This window comes from Athene cunicularia (assembly GCF_003259725.1).
Source record: "Athene cunicularia isolate RWA chromosome 6 unlocalized genomic scaffold, athCun1 chr6_part1, whole genome shotgun sequence".
In the NCBI taxonomy this organism is placed as follows: domain Eukaryota; kingdom Metazoa; phylum Chordata; class Aves; order Strigiformes; family Strigidae; genus Athene; species Athene cunicularia.
The window spans coordinates 11,257,317-11,276,944 of NW_020799105.1; the positions used below are offsets into that span (position 1 = coordinate 11,257,317).

Here is a 19,628-nt window from a genome sequence, read left to right on the forward strand (position 1 = left end):
TATTTCTGGCCTAAAAGTCAGACTTAGCTATTTTCAAAGATCTTGGTCTTGTCTGGTACAAACTGACTGTGGATGGAAGAAGCAGTAAGATTACCTTTTCTCAGAGTGCTATGAAATGAAGGGGTGAACAAACAAGAAAAATATGAACAAATATATTCTCAATTTTTTTTGAGGTTTTAAGCACCCAAGATCCTCCTTAGAAACAGCAGAGGTGGAGGAGTGGTCAGACAAAATGTATGGCTTCCAGGCTGGTGGTATTCATTTAAATGTTTTGCCAGTGCTAGGAGAGGGTCTTATGGTGGGTTTTGCTGTTGAGTTGTAGGTGTTGTCTTACATCTTATCCTCTGATTTTTCCCTTTGCAGACTTTGTGTGCATTAATTCGGGGTGTCCATCAGAAGAACAAATCCACTTCTGGGTTTGATATCATCAACATGCTTGTGGGTTTTGATAAGGCAGAGCTGTGTATGAAGGTGAGGCCCTGGCAATGTAGAGCCATGTTGCAGGAGCAGTGATTTGTAGACAGGTGTGTGTACCAAGGTGCAGCTTTTGGGGGAAATACTGCAGCCACTGATTAAAAACAACTGTCCTGAAGTTCTTTACCTGCTAGTGGCACCAAGACACTTGGGGTCCTTGTGTTTGTTAGTAATAGAGCACTTTTCTTCATTTTCCTTTAGTTTCATGCTGTGCAGTTGCTATGGTTAAGAAAAGGCCAGAAAAGGCTAGCACAGGCCTAGTATTGAGACTCATACCTTGTGCTTAATTTTTAGCTGATAGTCATATCCTGTGTTCTCATATTTCTGTGAGCACATGTACTGTTTTAAACTTATTTGATGTTCTTCAATGTAAAGATGTTGAATTTTGGGAAATGACAAAATAATCAGTGACAAAGCTGAATTCCTGTTGTATCTTTCATCTCTTTACAAGAAATAGTAATTTTTCATCTCTCTACAAACAATAGTACATTTGGGGAAAATATTAAGTAGTAACTTGCCTATCAGAGCTCAGAATTACTTTGTGAATAAAGGCTATTACATGTATGCAAATATCTCTCATGCGTCTAGAGAGGGCTATTGGAAAATGAGCACGATGTTATGCCTTTAGATGTGGTTAACACAAAACAATGTTGAGAGCCAGTAGTGTGAATGTGGCCTGTGTAACAGTAGTAATGGCTCAGTTATTGATTCTGGAATAACATGGCTTTATATTGGTGCTGTTATATTTGAATCTCCTAAAAAGCTTTTTATAACAAAAATTTCAAATAATTTAAAATACTGCTTTCAAATGCTGTGATTGTCTTTCTTTAGAACCTGATGGAGAGCTTGGACTCACTCCTATGTGCAGAAGGTTCTGAAAGCCTCAAAAGCTTGTGTCTGAAGCTACTTCTCTGCTTGGTGACGGTAAATATATACCAGCTGTATAATAATAAAGGCTTATATGAGCCACATCTTGAGGAATGGAGCTGTCTCAAAACTTGAGCAGAATGCTGCAGTGTGAAGCTTAAGAAAGGGGAAAAAAATTGTGAATGAGAACAAGGGTCAGCCCGGAACATGCATCATTGCTCTAACCACATGTCAGTACAGACTGGCAGACTGTTTTCACCTCCTAAGATAGGTGTCAACTGGGGCAAAAGGGGAGAGACACAGGAGGAATTGACAATTTTTTTTTTTTAGGGAAAAAGGTATTTAAGAAGTCTCAGATAAATGGAAAGGGAGCAGAGGAGAGGGGTTGAAAAAAGACAGGAAGTGTGGAATAGACAGGAGTGGTAAGGATGTGAAGAATGAGGAAGTTGAAACAAATAGTCACTCATCATCTCTTGGACACGGTCAACTGTGAACTATTTTAGCTGTGATAAGAGAAAATTAAGCATAGGAGAGGTCTTCACTGCCCTGTTCATCATGGGGAAAGTGTTCAGTGGAGCATATGCACCCTGTTTTTTCATTCTCTGCCTCCTGTATAGCAGCCTGCTTCAGCTGCTGATGGCTGTTGTCATGCAGCTGTGTAAAATACCAATCTGTGGAGGAAAGGGGGAGCTCTTAGTACGTGGGTCGTGCTTCTTGCCAGAGAGAGGGGTGGAAGGCAGGACAGATTTCTTTTTCTTCATGTCTAGCTCTACTGCTAGTCACACCTTGACTTGCTGACTAAGTGTGAGATTCTGGTTAAATGTGTCAATCTGGTAGTAGAACTCTTCTGTTCCCAGTGTGTGCCACAGGCAGCTAAAGGATCATGGGAGGCTTTGGGTGAGATTTTAATACTTGTGTTTGTACTCAGGTGACTGATAACATTAGCCAGAACACCATCCTGGAGTATGTGATGATTAACAGCATATTTGAAGCTATTTTACAGGTAAGGGTTCTTCCTTCTGCTGCAGGGGCTATTGTTCCATAGCGAGAGCTCTCAGTGATATATTTGCTTTTCACCTTTTTCACTGCAGCATGGTTGACTGGCACGGTGCGTTGCTTCCATTCATAGCTCAGTCAGAGATTTTTTTTTTTTTTTTTTTTTTTTTTTTTTTTTTTTTTTTTTTTTTTTAAATGCAGTCTCCTTCTTACTCTAGTCTGCTGTTTTTAGTCACTACTGACTATTTAAAGTATTTTCACTTGAGACATTTGTGCATAGATAGAAACTGAACAGATTTCTGGGCTAATTTCACAGAGAATTCCTGTATTGGAAGAACTTTTTTCAAAAAGCAGTCTGGATATATTGAGGTTTTTTTCTATTCTTGATAAATCGTACTTTTTAGAAGTGGAACCGGGCTTGGGGAAACCCAGGTAACTTGCACATACAATGTTGTTGATGCTCTGAGATACTGTCCAGTGCTGTCGAGAAATATATTTGCCCCTTATGCCCAGAAGGGCTCTGTGTATCCTCTCTGTGATAAATAAGCTTCTCTGTGTGTGCAGAACTTCTTGGAAGCACTGACACTCCCTCAACCTTAAATATCCTCTTTTAGTTAGGACATAATTTGCTCTTACTCATGTATATCATGGGCATGCACTGTCTGAGAGTCACTGCAAGCTTCCTGAAGCAGGCCTGAACAGAACAGTGTGATTATTTATTCCAGATCTTGTCCAGCCCTCTTAGTCGCAGGGAACATGGCTATGATGCTGTTGTCCTTCTTGCCTTGCTGGTCAACTACAGAAAATATGAGGTAGGTATTTTTCTGGGTAACAGAAACATCACTTTGTTAATTTACACTGCCCTCTGGATTATTAAGGCAGTGTACAGTACAGTTTTTAGCTGTACACACTATATTATTTATCAGGGTATCAGCACAGAGCTACAGAAGTTTGCAAGGCAGTCATGTTAACTGTATCTGCTCCAACGTACGCATATAATCAAATGTGTATGATATTCATACAGCTCGTTTTGTGCAAGCATGAAAGAAAATACCTAGGGGATTTGCATTTCCTTCATGGAAGTATTCTGAGGAAGGTCCTTTTGGAAGAGTTATTGTTGTGCCAAACTTGCACGTTTGTCTCTGTGTGTGTGACTGTGTGGTTATACATAATCTCCAAAGTAAAATGAGCTGTCTGTCAGTCATCTTGGGCTTTAGACTGAATTTGTGATTCAGAACCTGACTAGTAGACTGAAAGAGCACAGATCCCCAGAAGAGATGGTGAAGCTGTGACCAGAGAATGAACTGAAACATCACAGCTAGTATTTCCAAGAGAGGTCTGTCTCTATCTCTTCGACTGATTTCTCTCTGAGAAACTTTATTCATCTTCCTTTTTCTAAACTGGTGTGCTACTTTGTGATGTATTCCCGTTTTTTCTGCTACTCATCACTTTGAAAAAGAAACATTTCAGACGTCACTAAAACACTTGATGTTGGCTTTCCTTTGTATGAGGCATGATGTTTTAATGATCAATCTTATTTTTTTCAATAATTAGGAATATCTTAATATACTCATATTGGCAAAAAAATGGGAAAGTGCTGGAATACCCCCTCCTCAACAGAATTATGGTGATGGGGCAGGCTGCAAAACCTACCTGGTTTTATAATAGAACTTGTTTTGAATTATGAATAGACCTAGAGAATAGACAAAAGACAGGAGCTATACTTACTGTCGAAGCAATCCCTGTTAATTTCTCATTCCTGTGAATGTTGTCAGAATCATGAATTACAGATTCTGTTCAGCAGTCTGTTCTGTGATAGTGTGGAACAGGAGCATGGAGTTTCATTTCAATATATGGCCATGAGGGAAAACTGTTGGGAATCGTATGGGTAGGGTTACTGTTGAGGGCAGACTGGAAGGACCAGAGGTCTCGTTGCAACATTCCAGTTAAAGGGTGGAGACCTGTGTAATCCCATCCCTGAGCTATGGATCCCTGTGTACTATAGTTCATGTCCTTAGTGAGGTAGAGTGCTGTGAGTATATAAGACTTGTCCTCTGCTCTTCGCAGTAACTTTCTGTAGAGTATTGAGATGGGGTCAGGTGCTTTGGCAAACTTTGTCCTAGATGTCTTCAAACTGGGCACCCAAAAGAAATTGTGCTGATGTTTAAAAAGCCTGATCCAGCCTGAGGCAGACATGTAGCAAGGGGAATTTCAGTTTGAGTAGTTCAACTGGCAAGGTGGAAAGCAACTTAGAAGGTGTTATATGACTGCCTTTTGTAAGCAGCGCTACAAGCAAAACTTGTAGTAATGCGGTTATAATCTTTGTCCTTAAGTAGAGTAGCTGCTTTCATTTGCTGTTCTTTGGCCCTTAGAGTCAGTTTCGTGCTGTCAGTGTATTGTAGCATACTTTCATGCCTTAAATCCTTTGGAGTTCTATTCAGTTAACTGTGCTGTAGTTAATAGGTTCTCTTCTGTTCTGAACTTCACTGGTTGCTAAATTCTGTTTCCAGCTGCTTAAGAAAATCTAGTTAGGCTGAAAACACATTAGTTGACTATGGGTTTTGTATCTGTCTTTAATGTGAATACCAGTATGTTTTTGCATCAGGGTGTTCTTTCATATTTTGGGGATGGGAATTTTGTAGTCTCCTCTCAAATTCCTTGGGGAATATCTGTTCGTGTTTTCATTATCAGTGTAGCTGAGATCTTGGTTTGCTCATTAACTTCTGTTTTAGGAGTAAAAATGATTTACATGTATTTACATGGAACTTTAATGGGACATCCCTGATCTGGAACCTGATAATTTTCAAGAGTTGTTTCAAGTATATACTTAATTCAAGTCTTCAGCTACATTTTATGTCATCTTTTTTTTTTTAAATCTTAGTCCTGATTTCAGAGAAAATATTTTTACCTTGATACTATGTGAGAGAAACATAAAAGAGTAACTAAATAATTGACTATATCAAGAAAATGGTGATGCTAAGTATACACAAAAAGCTGCCAAACAGAAGAAATGCTGTGAGGCAGAGTATTTATTTGATCACTTTCTAAGTGTTTTAAGGGATGATTTTAAGTAGTTAGATTACTTGATAACATCTAGGTGGAAATTTCTTGGCAATTTGAGCAGGTTGAACATGAGGCATATTTTGTCTTTTGCTAAGCAGAGCTGAAAGAAAGTAAAAATGTGGATTTTTCCCTTTGTGTGCTTGTCTGGCAGCATATAGTGTGTCCAGCAGCCCTTCATGTCTGGTTACATGCACTGGACTCTCATTGATATAGGCAACTACAGGTGCTGAAGAGACATCTATCAACATTGAAGAGTCAGAAAATTCCTTTTTTTTTTTTTGAAAAAGGTCTTGCATAACTCAAATTATTTTAAATTAATCTCTTTAACAAAAAGAGTAATTATTCAAGCTCCAATTCCCTGCACAATGGCCTGCCTGCAGAGGAGATGGTTTCATCAAGGCTGGCAGCAAAGCTGCTGAATCATCCCTGATGAGTGGTCAGGGAAAAGTCCTGTTTGAGGGATAATTGAGTGGACTCTGGCCTTTGTGTTACAGGTGTGAAGATGAGTTAAGCAGCTAACTAGAGATTATACATGGTTAACTTGTTTTTTTTTTTCTGCTTGCGTTTCCTACCAAAAGAATTGTTTCCCATAGGTTTGTGTTGGAGGTAGAGGTACATTTGGGAGCATGGAGGAGATCTCACTCTCTCGGCCAAACCTGTGTCCTGCCTCACGTAATACTCACTTTGTACAGCATGTCTCACCTGGGGATTGCTTTAAAAATTACCTGGTAATTATCTCCCTGCAGCTTCCACCTTAATTTCTATGAGAGCATTGGCATCTAATGGTGGGTAGTTCATGGAGGACATTGTGAATATTCCCAGGTTCCAGGAGTTTGTGTCTGTACCTCATCACTGACAAGACGATCTTAATGCTATAGCGTTTGTTATCTGGTGGCAATGATAGGAAAAGGCCTGTGTTCTCTGAAGAGCTGAGAATCATGTTTTTGATTTTTTTTCTGGAGGCAGGTGGAAGCAGAAGCTATTTCTAAGTTTGTGTAACTTCTTCACTGACACACTTTGAAGTTGTAAAAATGGTTATCAACCACTTTTCAAGGCTGCTGCATGTTTCTGCGTGTTGTGGAGTGGCAAGTGTAATTCAGATTTTTAAAACTTCTGTTGTGATTCCCAGTGAGAGGGGAACTGAACTCTGAAACAGCAGGATCAGAGTTAGGGAAGGAGGCAGGGAGTGTAGGGTGAGTTTAGGAGTGCTTGTACAACTTGCAGGTTGCTGATGCTCACTGTAGATGTGCAGTATAATGCTCACAGACAATACTGGAACAGTTGGCTCTTAAGGTAGGGCAGGAGCAAACTGCACAACCTGTGGGCAGCACAGGAAATATTCTCATCATGCTCATACAGACTTGCTCACTGAAAGGCACTAGAAACTGCCTTGTCCCATACAGAGTAATACAATGTGTGGATTACACTGGTTGGCTGTCTGCATGCTGTTTAAGGAGTTAGGGGAGCCTAGAGGAGGCATGGAATGTATCAGGGGAATGGAATACTTTGGCAGAAAATGACAATTGAAAAGATAGAGGGCAGAGATCTGTATCAAGCTAGGCCAGCTTCATGACCCTGTCAGCTATGCACTGATGACATCTTGCTGCCAAGGGGCAGGAGACATGGAGCATGCATCTTGGAAAGTCAAGGGCAGCAGGAGCATGAGAAGTTGTTCATAGCCTGGAGATGACAACGAACCCACTCCCTCTCCTTTTCTATGAAGGGACTGAGTGATGACTAGGTCTCAGGGCAGCCTGGTGGTGTTGGTCAATGTAGTATCTCCCAGTTGGCTTATTCCCCACATCTGGGAATTTGGATAACCTTGCAGCCTCTGATCCAGCGCAGCCCTTTTGCCTGTTGCCTGGAAAAGCCCCATCACTTTTATTGGTCAAGGGTCACAGGCTAGCCTCTCTTCTGTGCAGGAGCTGTGGTGTGGAGAGCTTCTTGTTGTATAAGGAGAGCAAGAGAATGAAATTAGCGAAACTAAGATATATTTACAAGGATGGATTTTAATCTATATTTAATTACGGATTTGTGAAGCTAGCTTCTGCTTTACTGAGACTGACTAAATTTAATTTCTGAAGGGGAGCATGGTTGTACAGAGAGGACCGTATATTCTTACTCAGTAGGAGCCTCTACTCTAGCCTCAAGGAAATGTCTTTGCATGCACTGTGCACATATGGGTTCTGTGTGAGTTTTCTGTCTTTTTCCAAGACAGCAGACAGTGCTGTGTGCTGCTGGAAGGCAGGCTCACAGACTGGCTGAGCTTTGGTCTGTTCTGATCAGTTTCTTTTCTGAACCAAAAAGAAAGCCTGATCCTCCTAAAGCACCAAATAATGGTGAGAGTGGTGTTGTCTGATCAGCCTTATTTTTAACTTGCTGTCAAGCTGTGGGCAAATCAGTCGGATAACCGTATATGTTGTAGGGCTGCATCTGATGCATGCTTTGTGGTTTTATTCTTCTCATGTACTAGATAGAGCATTTCCTTTTCTGTCCTGGTTCCGAATCAACTTTGTTAGTTTTGCACTGACACATATAAACCAAATGTACATTGCTAGTCTAAAATGCTTCTTAAATTATTAGGACTTATCTTTATAGGTGGAGCCTGTGTGCTTTCTTCAGCTAAATTCAAGGAAATTATATTCTTCAGAAACTTCTAGCTCTCAGTGGTGTAAACTGTTAAAGTGTTGAGCTCTAACCCAGTGGCAATTGAGTCTATAACAATGTCTTGCATTCATGGGTCCTCCTTCCTCTAAGCAATCTCTGCAAGGTGTTGCAGAAGGGAGATATCAGAACGCTAATGTTCAGTCACAGCTTCACTTCTTGTTTCTGCTGCATAACAGCGTGTGTGTCACAGATAACAGGCTTGCAGGACAGCTGCTCCAGTTTCAAGACTGACAGATGAGCTGGTGGAGCAGTAGAAACTCTCTCTCGTCTCAATAAAATCAGGAGAGTGCCTGTCTGAGCCAGTAAGGAGGTGTCCCAGGCATAGTGGCCTTATCGTGTGCTGTGACTTCTGTTTTTTTGTGTGTATTCTGCCTTGTGGGACAGGAGAGAGATTATTCTTAAGTTGTTGAGTAAACTTGGAAAGATAATAGTGTTTTTCTCCTGAAGGCTGAACTTAAATCCAATTTTCTTTCTTCCTTCTCCTCCCATTCCGAGCAGTCAGTAAATCCCTACATTGTGAAGCTGTCCATCGTAGATGATGAGGCCACACTCAATGTAAGTATTTGACTTGATTCCTTTGCGCTGCTGGGGATGTTCTTGCATGTGTGGTGCTACTGTAATGAATGCAGTCATGGTGTCTGGTAGAAAGAAGGCCTAGGAACAGTGCTGCTGTAAAGAACACCAGTATAGTGGGTGTCTGCCCTAACTGCGCTCCTGCAATAACTTAGGCAGCTCATGATTTGGACAGTTTGATCACCAGTTGGGAGTGGCTAAAAAGCTGGGTAGCAAGGAACATGCCAAAGTTGAGCTATTATACATTTATGAACTATTTATACACTATTTGCTGTCACATGCCAAAGAGGCACAAGATAGTTTATGCCAAAGATCTCATTTTCATTGCTGTGTTACGCGATTTTACCAATCCACAGGTTAATTCTTGTAGCTCAGTGGAATCTTGTACTGGAGTCAAGAGACCTGCAACATGTTTTGGGTTGTAGCCACTGATTAAGTTTTGTATCCAGGTCTGGATAGGAAGTGGCAGCACACTATCAGCTATGTGGGGTCTGGACTTAGAAGCTGTTTTTTAGGGGTGAAGTAAAAGCAAGCTCCATGCTAACTAAAGGGTGAGAACAATTATTCTGAGTTAATTAAATTAGCTTGACAGAAAGGATGGTCAGTAGCTGTGGAAAGGTGGAGACTGTTTGCAAGAAGTGAAAAGGTTACTAGTGTTTATGGCCTTTGTTTTGAACTTCTGAATGTCCAGCTTCCTTCCTTACTGGTTTATTGAGGCTTCTTGAGTGGGTAAGCTCTGTCTGGAGGTCCAAGGAGAGTAAATGTTCTCTGCTTAACTTAGTAATTAGATGTTCACCTTTAAATTTTGGTGTCTTGATTTTTGGAAGATATTCTTGTTGTATCATAGCATACCTTAATAGTTCAAACAGCTTCAGGGGAATTTCTTCATAGTGTGCTAGGTTATCTTGCGGGGAGTGGGGACAGCACTGCTATGTGTGTTGTGTGTGATATCTTGCATTGAGATTTGTACTGTAGAGGTTTTTAAATGCTTTTTTTCAGGGAATGGGACTTGTAATTGCCCAGGCTTTATCAGAATATAACAGGTAAAATCTAATTGTCTCTTGTTTTTCAATGCGTGATAGTTGCTGAACGTTTCCACAAACTTTTTTTTCATGTTAAAGCATTTATTTACCACTTAACAGCCCTGATGCACCTGTAGAGGCAGGGAGTAGTCTCATGCTTTGAGGTACTTTGGCTCAGTTGTCATTGCAAGTGTAAATGTATATCTGTACCAGCTGTACTGATGTACTTCAGGAGACATATTGTTGTAGGGGAAGATATCTATTGTATGTTTTTACTATCATGGATTTTTACCTCTGTGTGAAGCTTGTGTAAAATCTTAGTCCCAAGTGAAAAGATAAATGATTTGCTGAGCACTTCTCTGTTAAAAAATTGACTTAACTGAAACATGATCCAAAAAACCCAAATGTATCCAGGACTATCCACATGCCAGAAAGCATTAACTACTTGTGAAGAAAGAGCCAGAAGGCCAGCAGTAGGGGTAGCGTGTTCCCAGCTGCTTCTTCATAAGCAACAACACAAAATATATAAGCTTTCCTAAGAAGGAAGTGCTTCAGAAAAATTTGGAAACTTAAAGCAATTTCACTTGAGCAACCCAAGACATTTTTTTTTGTGCAGTAGGATTCTCAAAAGTATCTAGAAAAATGTTTTAATTCCTTTGAAGGTCTGCTATTATAGATATGCAGATGACTTGCAAGATCAGCAAATCATGTAAGTGTATTTAACAGAGTAGATTATTAGTAAATAGAAAAAAAACGCACCCACCCAACTTCCTTTGTTCTGACAAAAGCAGGCTCAGACTATGGTCTGTTTTGCTTAACTTGCTCTTTGCTCCCTTCCCAAAAAGTTTAGAATTGTTTTCTTTGCATGTTGCATTGTGTGTGATCAGGTTCCTGTACAAAAGACATGATAAATGGCCATGTGAGCTTTGCTGATCTGTCTGAATGCCAAATGAAGCAATTTACCTTAAATCTGAAGTACCCAACCTACTTGTTGACCTCATGTACTCCAGTTCCAGTCTCTTCACTTACTCCAGGAACATGGTATCAGGCAGGATCAGGCCATGAACCATAATGGTGGTCCTGGTTTCTGCTGGCCATCGAGTGATCGACTGGTTGAGTCTGTAGTAGATGATGTTTGAAATTAAACTATTCTGTGGTTACTGACTGTGTGTTCATGTGGTCCATTACTGTTTTGCCAGTGCAGGACAAAATTTCCTAAGTCACTCGGTCCCTTTCCTTCAGTGTTACTCCAGACTGAATGTATCCTCTATAACAGCACAGGCATTGTTCAGTCTCACATCTTTTAGCAACCCCACTTCAACTCTACATAGTTTTCAGATATTTTAATACCCTTTGCATCTCTTTTTGTGAGTTCTTGAAAAGGGCTTGTGAATGTTGAAGCTTTCTTCATCCTGTATGCTTATCAGATAAGACTGTCTCATAGGGGTTTAGATAAAATAATCTTAGTTCCATTTCTAATCTTGAAACTTCATCCTTATTCCTTTTTGTTCAGGCAATACAAAGATAAGGAAGAGGAACACCAGAGTGGTTTCTTCTCAGCCCTAACTAATATGGTAAGCAATGAAGCAGTGTTTTTCTACTTTTAAAATAGGTGCCTTCATGGGAGTTTAGCAGGAGGGTGTTCCCAAACACTGTGAGTTTGGGATGTGGGTTCTGGAGGAGGAGATGCATTGATCCAGTCCAATCTAAATACAACTGAAATAGCTGTGTTCTGTGGAGTGTGGTGGTGACTGTCTGGGAAAGCTCTTTCAAAGGGTGAGCTATCTGTTCTGGCATTGATAAATGTAATTGTTTTCCTTCATCTTTTTCATTCCAGTTGACTTTTTAAAAGAAAATCACAATTACTTGTTGGACACTTTTAAACAACTTATTTTTTTAAAAAAAGTTGCTGCTCTGTTGATGTAGCCTAAAACAGAGAAGCTGAATATTTCAGTCTGTCTGTCACTAGCTTTAGAGATCTGTTTCTTTACTGTCTCATTTCTCAAGCCTGGACACACTGTAGCTATGAAGTAAACTTGGATTCTGCAACAGGCAGTGTCTGCATTTTCAGAGGGATACCCTCCAAAGGCAGTTGTGAATTTCTTCCTTATAAAGAGTATTCGCTGTTCCCCTTGTTCGGTTTGGCTTTGCTTTAGTCTGAGATTTAATTGTAGTCTGAGATCTAGCTGACAGGAAAACTTCCTGTAGGATAGTTCAGTGTTGACAGCTGTCTGTCAGGAATGGGTAAAGCTGCTACCACTTTGGGACAAGCAGATAGAAATTTATTTCTGTTGTCCTCTTACAGAATCACAGACTAATCCGAGTTTGGATTCAAGGTCCTTTTTTTCCTCTTTAGTGGTTTGACAAGTGAAGCATTGGTCAGTGACAGTAGTGCAAAATAAAATGTGTTTGTAGATGGTCATCCTGTTTCCCATTTGTACTTTATTAGTATTAGAAAGAAAGTTGCATGTGTGTCTTGGATGAGAACACCTCCCAGGGCACTTCTGATTTAGTTAAATCCATGTCTTCTCTCTCGTTGCAATATCTTTCACAATTCCTTCTATGCAATACTCTTTCTTTCCATAGGTGGGCAGCATGTTCATAGCAGATGCTGATGAGAAGATCTCGGTCCAGTAAGTGCACAGATGTTAGTTACACAACGAGTGGCATCTCACTACACAGGACAACATGATCTGCTCTGTCATGGAGCTGTTGTAATATAGCAAAGCAAACTAGAGAGACAAGTTCTCTTGTAACTAAAATGGTGTCACACCCCTGCAAACAATGGATTCTCACTTAAGTGAGAGGGGTGCAGCAGGAGGAGCCACAGCTGAATTGCTTGTAATGAAGTGTGTAAAAAAGAACCCTGTGTTTTTTATGAGGCATTTTTAACATACAGGCATGTTGGAGGTGTCAGATGGGAAGTGATGACTTGTGCACTCTTGTCCCCAATAAAATGGTTTATAAATCAAGGGGCTAAGTGATAAATATAAGGGTTTGTGGTGTCTGTAGGAACCTTTGCCCTTAAAAGAAGCGACTTTTAAACGTAAAACACTGTTTGAGCAGTGAGGGAGACCTTCAACAAGAGGGGGAAAAAAAGACTGTAGTTGAGCTCTAAAAATAGCTATTTTTGTGGATTGCTAACTACTACCAATAATCGGAAGAACAACTGGATTACAGAGGCAGAGTTTTATAGAGTTGAAAAAAAATTTTCTTTCAAATGGGCCATACTTCTGATAAACTTTGCTCCTGGGATTCTCATCTGGTGTTAGCCCTTAACTGACTGTGCTCTTGTCTGTATCCTTCCCACAGAACGAATGAAGCAATCCTTCTGGCCCTCTATGAAGCTGTTCACTTAAACCGGAATTTCATCACAGTTCTGGCACAAGTGAGTTCAGTGTGATGCTTGTCCAGTTATTTGCAGTGGATGTTTTTGAAACCAGGAAGTCAGAAATGGAATTGGTGAAAATATAAGTGTCCCTTTTTCCCCTGCATACTTGTCATAGGTGTGGATGAGCATGAAAGATCAGAAGCAGGCCAGGGCTTGGGTTTATTATATTTTTGGAAATGCTTCCTGCCTTGCTGAAAAAGACTAAAGTTTTGAGGGCATAACACATGTTGGAATGAATAATTTTTATCACTGAATGGGAAGAGCTGCATGGAGTGCCTTGTGTGCCCCACTGATACTGCTTTTAGGGGGAGGATGGAGTGGGTGGACTGGTAGGGATGAGATTTCTGCATCTGTCAGAGCAATTCATGCTCTTGTTAGATAAGGGTTGAGGGAAAGAGGTTGTTCTGGCTCCAGAGTTGGGTGAATGTCCTGTCTGGGTGTGCAGAGACCGCATGTTGTTGTCTGTTTGGGTATACTTTGCCTTAGAGACTAATTGACATGTGATGACTGTTGTTCCAAATATTATTTTGTGCTCAAACTTGGAAAGCTCAACCCCTTTTGCCTGGGAGACTGTCGCTAGAGTGTAGCACTCTCCTTGTGCTGTTTATGGTGAGAAACAGCTATGGCAGTCTTCTGAGAAGCAGTGGGCTGATCCATACCTCTGATCACAAACCTCTGGATGCTTTTCTAAATGCTGTGTGAGTTTGCAAAGGTGGTTATTGCTGGGAGACAGATAATGAGTCTGTCTGATCCAGTGATCGTGCTGTGGCTGGCTGGAAGGATAACCTGATATGTTTAGGAAAACCTTCAGGTTTAGGCTTTTAATTTGGTTTGTAAGTACAGCTGGTAATCTGTGAGAAAAATGACATCAACAAAACAGTTAGCACCTTTCCCCAGTTATTTCAGGTCCTCAGAGTCCAGCCATACATCACAGGCTAGACACTCAGCATGACGGAGGAGACCTTTGGGGACTCCTGACAGTAGTGGTGATGGAAGAGGTCTGATAGGCAGATCTACTGCCTCTGAAGAAAGCTTCTGTTCCACGGGTGGTTAATTTGCTGAGGTTCCATGCCTCTCTTTTCCCAGGTTATTAATTCTTACCACATGTGAGAGATTTCTGCTTTTTCAGTTCTGTGTAATACCAACTCAGGCCTTTCTGTTGTCAAGATATCCCTGAGGGAAGAGGGACCTTTGGCAGGAAAAAGAGCAGCTAGAGTAAAAGCCTCAAATCAAAGATAAAAAGATAAACTAGTTATTTGTGAAAGTGGTAGCTGAAGTGGCCACTGATCAGTAGGTTTAACTGAAGTGGAGGCCTGATGTTCTTGGGTGGATTGTCTGTAATCCGTTGTTTAAGAGAGGGCAAGGTAGGGTGGTCTGTCCTTTTCAAAATCACCTCATGAAGGCTGATGAATGCTGTTGTCTAAGTTGGTGTCCATTGCTAGGGATTGTGTCAATGACTACCTGCTGCTGTGTGGGCACATCGGAAGATACAGTTGTGTTGATGCCTGAAGTGTTAAGGTTTTGGTATACTGAACAGTTTGTTGGTCCTCAGTTTTTGCTGCTAGGTGGCACTATTATCTCTCAACTGATGGCTAGTGTTTGGGGAAAAGAAAGGTAAACACCATAGAAAAATCTGTGGAAGCAAACCTGTTTTATGTAAGATTTTCCATGGAAAATTTTATTTTAAAGTTTAAATCAGTACCTGTAATGATTTTAAATTGTCTTTGAATTGTAGTATGTGTGTCTGTGCTTCCCATAAAATACATGCATTTATAGTTGTTCATAAAATGAGATATTCAAAGACTATGTGGAGGTTATCCACTTGTGAAAAAGCCTACAGAACTAATGTCAAATCAGCAGTTATGTCTCCCTTTCTTTTATTTTTAAATTATGATGATATATTATGGTGGGTGATACATTTATGTAAAACTTGCCCTATGAAATGGACACTTTGCTTGGCAGCCAGACTTAAAATAGCATGGCAGATTGCCTACAGCCTCACCAGTGTGGATAGATCCGGAAGCTTACAAAGAGTAAAGTCAAAGCAGTAATTAGGCAGGCAACTCTTAGCAAAGATGAAATGGAGAGAGTAACCAACTGATGGAAGCTGAGAGGATCGATAATGGTAGTGTTATTTATGTTATGCACTCTTTCCTGAAGTGCCTGGGCTTTATAGTGAGGGAAGTAATAAATTGCCATCATCTTTGAATATGAACAGGTGGAGAGCAGGAGTAAGAAGAATTCTCTTTTAGAAATGAAAAAAAAAACCAAAAGGATCTTGGAGGAAGACTTCAAATGGACACCCTTGGGTTGTTTCAGGTAGAACAGGAAACTATAACAGTGTAAGCTTCTGCATACCTTTTCCCATTCTACACTGGAGAAGGTCATGTTATCTGTCTGCTGGGGACAGCCACCACTTTCTCGTGTATTTTTATGTTTTGTGCAGTAAAGCACTTGATGTACAGTTTAATTGTTAGATGTCCAAGGTCAAGAAGCATAGCCTTGCTTTTTTGTGGAGAGGTCGAAGTTTCTTGAGTCTTTATTAGTCATGTTTATTGTGCGAGAGCATGGAACAGTGCAAGTAGTGATCTTTATAACTAGTGTCTAGGGCAGGTTATTGACCTATGTATGTCTGGGCATTTGTGTTTTCTGTTAGAGCCATCCTGAAATGGGGCTGATGACAACACCAACAAGCCCGATTCCAACGACACCTGTCACTCCACTTGGAACCACCCCGCCTTCTTCAGATGGTAAGAAATGTAATGATCTCCTGGGGAAAAACAATTAAAAACTGTAAAATAACTAGCATAGCGTTTTCTTAAGATGGCAGCTAATGAGGTCTGTCTGGAACAGATGTAAATAACATGTTGGTCTCTTCCTGGAATGACTTGCCTTACTAAACGTGAACAAGATTCTGACTTGAGTTTACTTCTGTTTTGCCTTGTATATTGCTCAATGAAATTATGCTGATATTCCTTCTGAAAACAGTACTGTCCCAGTATCTGCATGAAGATACACCCAGCTTATTAGTTATTCTATACAGGCTTTTACTTAGGAATATTTCTAGTGTCAGGTTCTTTTCCTGGGATTATTTGTCATTGGAACAGATTTACAGAGAATTGCAGTGGATTCCTGCTTGTCATTAATGCACTTGTCCCCAGCTTTCAATTAATTGGGATTTGAATCCAATCTGGATGTGGAGGTATTCCTCCCTCTTGTTGCCTTTTCTCTGATGGGCTTTGTAAAGGACTGCTTGCCATGAGATTTTTCTTCTAAATGAGATGTTATGTGTCCACATAAATATGCTTTGAAATCATCTAAAATAAAACCTGGTTCAAGGTATGGATAGATATAGCCTAGTTTAAGAGAAGAAATCAAATGGCTGTTGTCATGTACTTTAATGACATACTCTAGATCTGAAGAAAGTGTTTAATGAACAGAGTCAGTTTGAATAGAGCACAGTTTGGAAGTATTTCTGGGGAAAAGCAGCCTGGGTTACTCAGTTCTATTGGCTATTCAGGTCATTTGATATCCTAGTTAAGGATGGTCCTCCTTATGGATGAATTCTATCTGGTTACCATGGATATCAAAAGCTTCAGTTAAAAAGCCCCCTATGTCTCAAGTCTCCCTGTGCATATAACATAAAACATAGAGGGACGGGCATTTTGTGGGCTTCTGTTCAATGTGTTCATTGCAAATGTATCCGCCCACACACCATATTATACAACTGACAGAATTTATGCTTACCTACATCTACAGCTTTGTTCGCACTCTTTTTTTTAATTTACCAAAAACCAGAAGCAAAACAAAAACTCCATCCTGCTTTCAGCAGAGGCAGTGATCTTGTGAAGCTTGAGGCTTCTTGCCGCTTTGTAAGGTTACTAAGTTTAAGGAGAGGAGCTGATCTTAACATGCAGCAATTACATGGGGAAACATTCTTTATTTCTGTTCGCTGTCACCTTGCTGATGCCTACTCTCAATGATAATTTTGGTTTTTTGAGGACCTTAGCTTGGTTTAGTTTGGTGCTTTAGTATTGTTGCTATTTTAAAGGTCTGTCAGAATTTTCCTCATTTTCTAAGGTCTTGCAACTCAGCTGTAAAATTTGCCTATGGCTGAAAGTTAACAAGAGGCTTTTTGGCTCTGGAATGGAAAGATTGCTTTATTCTTTTTCCTGCATTTTAAAAAAAAGTGTAGTTGAGCTATTTTCAAGTTCCAGCAACACATAGAAATCCGTCTATGGGTTTCAGGCACTTTTTTTTATCCTGACTGGGATTAAGAAGGGGTTCCTATTCTGGTTTGAAATGTCTCTGGCTGTTAGCCTGTAGTGTGAATTAGGACCTTTTAGTTTCAAAATATGTGTTTAAAAAAAAACAAGGGCTATAGCATGAACCAGCATAAGCAGTGATGTGTTCTTCAGAGTGATTTCCTTTTTTTTTTTTTTTTTTTTTAAACTGTTGATCCATAATATGTAAATCAAGTGTGCCTGTCACCATAGTTATCTAAATGTCAGTTTGCTTACTGTTGTTAAATATTCATTCACTGCGTTCATTGTAACAGCTCCAGAAGGACCCACTGGGGATATAAATACATTTTTCAGACTTTTAGCTAAATTGTCGAGCTATTCATAATATTGGGGGTGAAAAAGCTTCCGGTCTCATTGGATAGACTTCACCAACAGACTGGGTGCGTTGGTAGTGTGTCAGGAGCCCCAGAGCTTCAAGACTGAATGGACTAAACCAGCTCAGGCTTGGGTATGTGCAGCCTTTAGAAGCTAAGAGCCCCATTTTAATTTCTTTGATGTGAGTTGAACAGTGAGGTTACATTGATCTATTTGGCCTGTTGTTTCCAAGGGCTACAATTTTGTATTCAAGGTGATTGTATAATCCTGAGATCCATGAGAAGCTCTGCTGTGCTCTGGGCCTCTCAGTGCTCAGTTTAACGAATCCTGCATTTTACCATTTGTTCGTCTCCTTTATCCTTCTGTGCCTGTGCTTGCCCCAGTTCCAGGGGTAAATAAGCCTTATGTGCCTCGTTACAGGGTTATGAGATAATGCTTGAATTATGAAAGGTGTTGTTTGTTAAAGCAGACTTTTCTCTGAACCAAAATACAGTTATGTACAAAATACAGTTGTGTACTTTTCTCAGAGCCCTAGACCTAGCCATCCAAAAAGCAGATGTGAGTAATTCCTCACTTCTTGCAAGAACTAATCTCATCGTAAATACCTTTTTCTTTCCTCAAGAGTGAGAAAAGCCTTGAGCATTCCTCAGGATAGATGGAAAAGAGATAATATAGTTCTTAAGATATGTGTCCAAGTGGTCTGCAGATCTGTTTCCAGTGCAAAGGAAGCCCTGTCTTAGGCTATCTTTATAGCTTGAGAAGAGAGAGAGCCTTCTGGCAATCGTAATTCAAGCCACCTATGACCTCCTGCTTGTGAAGACCTGTGAGTTTGAGCTCATAGGCAGCCAGAAGAGTAGTGTTATTGTTATGTCAGGACAGGCATGTAGAGCTGGAAAAGATCCCTTTGACTCCTTGAATCTAGTGCCTTGTGTTTTCAGGCACATCATTATAGAATCCCTTTAATTTATCAAACTCTGTCTTTATGTGTTAAATTTCTTTCCTAATAATTTCTATTGGAAAGCAGTTTCAGCATCTTGTTCCTTAAAATCTTCAATTTTCCAACCTGCATTTTTTACCACTTTATATCTATTTATCATGATGTTAACCTTACTTTGGAACACAGATAGCTCTTTTTCATATGTTGGGTTACTTGCCTTTGTATTTTGCTGCCTCATAAGAAGAGCACCCCGTTCCTCTGAAGGCTATTAGCCTTTCTCTAAGCTTGTTCAAGACAAGGCCTCATCAGCACCTTGCACGGGACGTTAGTGTGTTTCTGTCTCTGCTGGAAGTGCATTTCTGTCTGTGTTGTAGGACCACACTCTTTGGTGCCTTGTGTTGGTAGCTCTTCATCTCATGATCTGATAGTGTACTGTGGTATCATAGTGTTTTGTTTGCAGCTGATGAGCTCTCAGCTTGCCAAAGAGATAAATACCTGAATTCCCGACCTTTGGCATGCATTGTTGAATTTAATTTTGTATTTATTATTTGGTCCTTATTTTTATCCCGTTCTTTATGTGCGGTCTGATATTCCTTGTCTGTGTTTACATATACCAACTTTCTGCCATTAGTATATTCATTAGCAAGCAACTGTTTCTTGTGCCCAGGTCACTCACAAAAAAGAAAACTAAGTTGTCACCTAAGGAATTCAAGTAGTAACTTCTTCCTAGACTAATAATTTCTCCAACTGTTTCTTCTTTGCCACATCTTTGTTCTTTAAATTTCTGTACTGGTTCCTGCTGATCTGCTTCACTTTTAATTTTTCAGAACTGTATTAAATGCCTATTGAAGTCCTCCTAGACTAGCTCCATCAGGGTTTTTTGTGGTTGTTTGTTGAGTTGATTTTGGGTTTTTTTTCTCTTGTCTGAGCTAGTTTATCTTAACAATATCAGACTTACCTGGCAGGATCTGGCATGCTGCATTTTCCCCACTTATCTCTTCCGTGCCCCCCCCCCCCCC

The 19,628-nt window shown here is 40.2% G+C and overlaps 1 protein-coding gene across 1 annotated transcript in view; it reads left to right on the plus strand.

Annotated features, from left to right (window-relative positions):
- Window positions 1-19,628, plus strand: part of ARMH3 (armadillo-like helical domain containing 3) — a 133,092-nt gene that overhangs the window by 8,774 nt on the left and 104,690 nt on the right. The window contains exons 5-14 of the mRNA XM_026851282.1: window positions 364-471; window positions 1,306-1,398; window positions 2,270-2,344; window positions 3,063-3,149; window positions 8,566-8,622; window positions 9,640-9,683; window positions 11,176-11,236; window positions 12,249-12,295; window positions 12,975-13,050; window positions 15,710-15,803. Coding sequence (XP_026707083.1) covers window positions 364-471; window positions 1,306-1,398; window positions 2,270-2,344; window positions 3,063-3,149; window positions 8,566-8,622; window positions 9,640-9,683; window positions 11,176-11,236; window positions 12,249-12,295; window positions 12,975-13,050; window positions 15,710-15,803 — 742 coding nt within the window. The remainder of the gene's footprint in view (window positions 1-363; window positions 472-1,305; window positions 1,399-2,269; window positions 2,345-3,062; window positions 3,150-8,565; window positions 8,623-9,639; window positions 9,684-11,175; window positions 11,237-12,248; window positions 12,296-12,974; window positions 13,051-15,709; window positions 15,804-19,628) is intronic.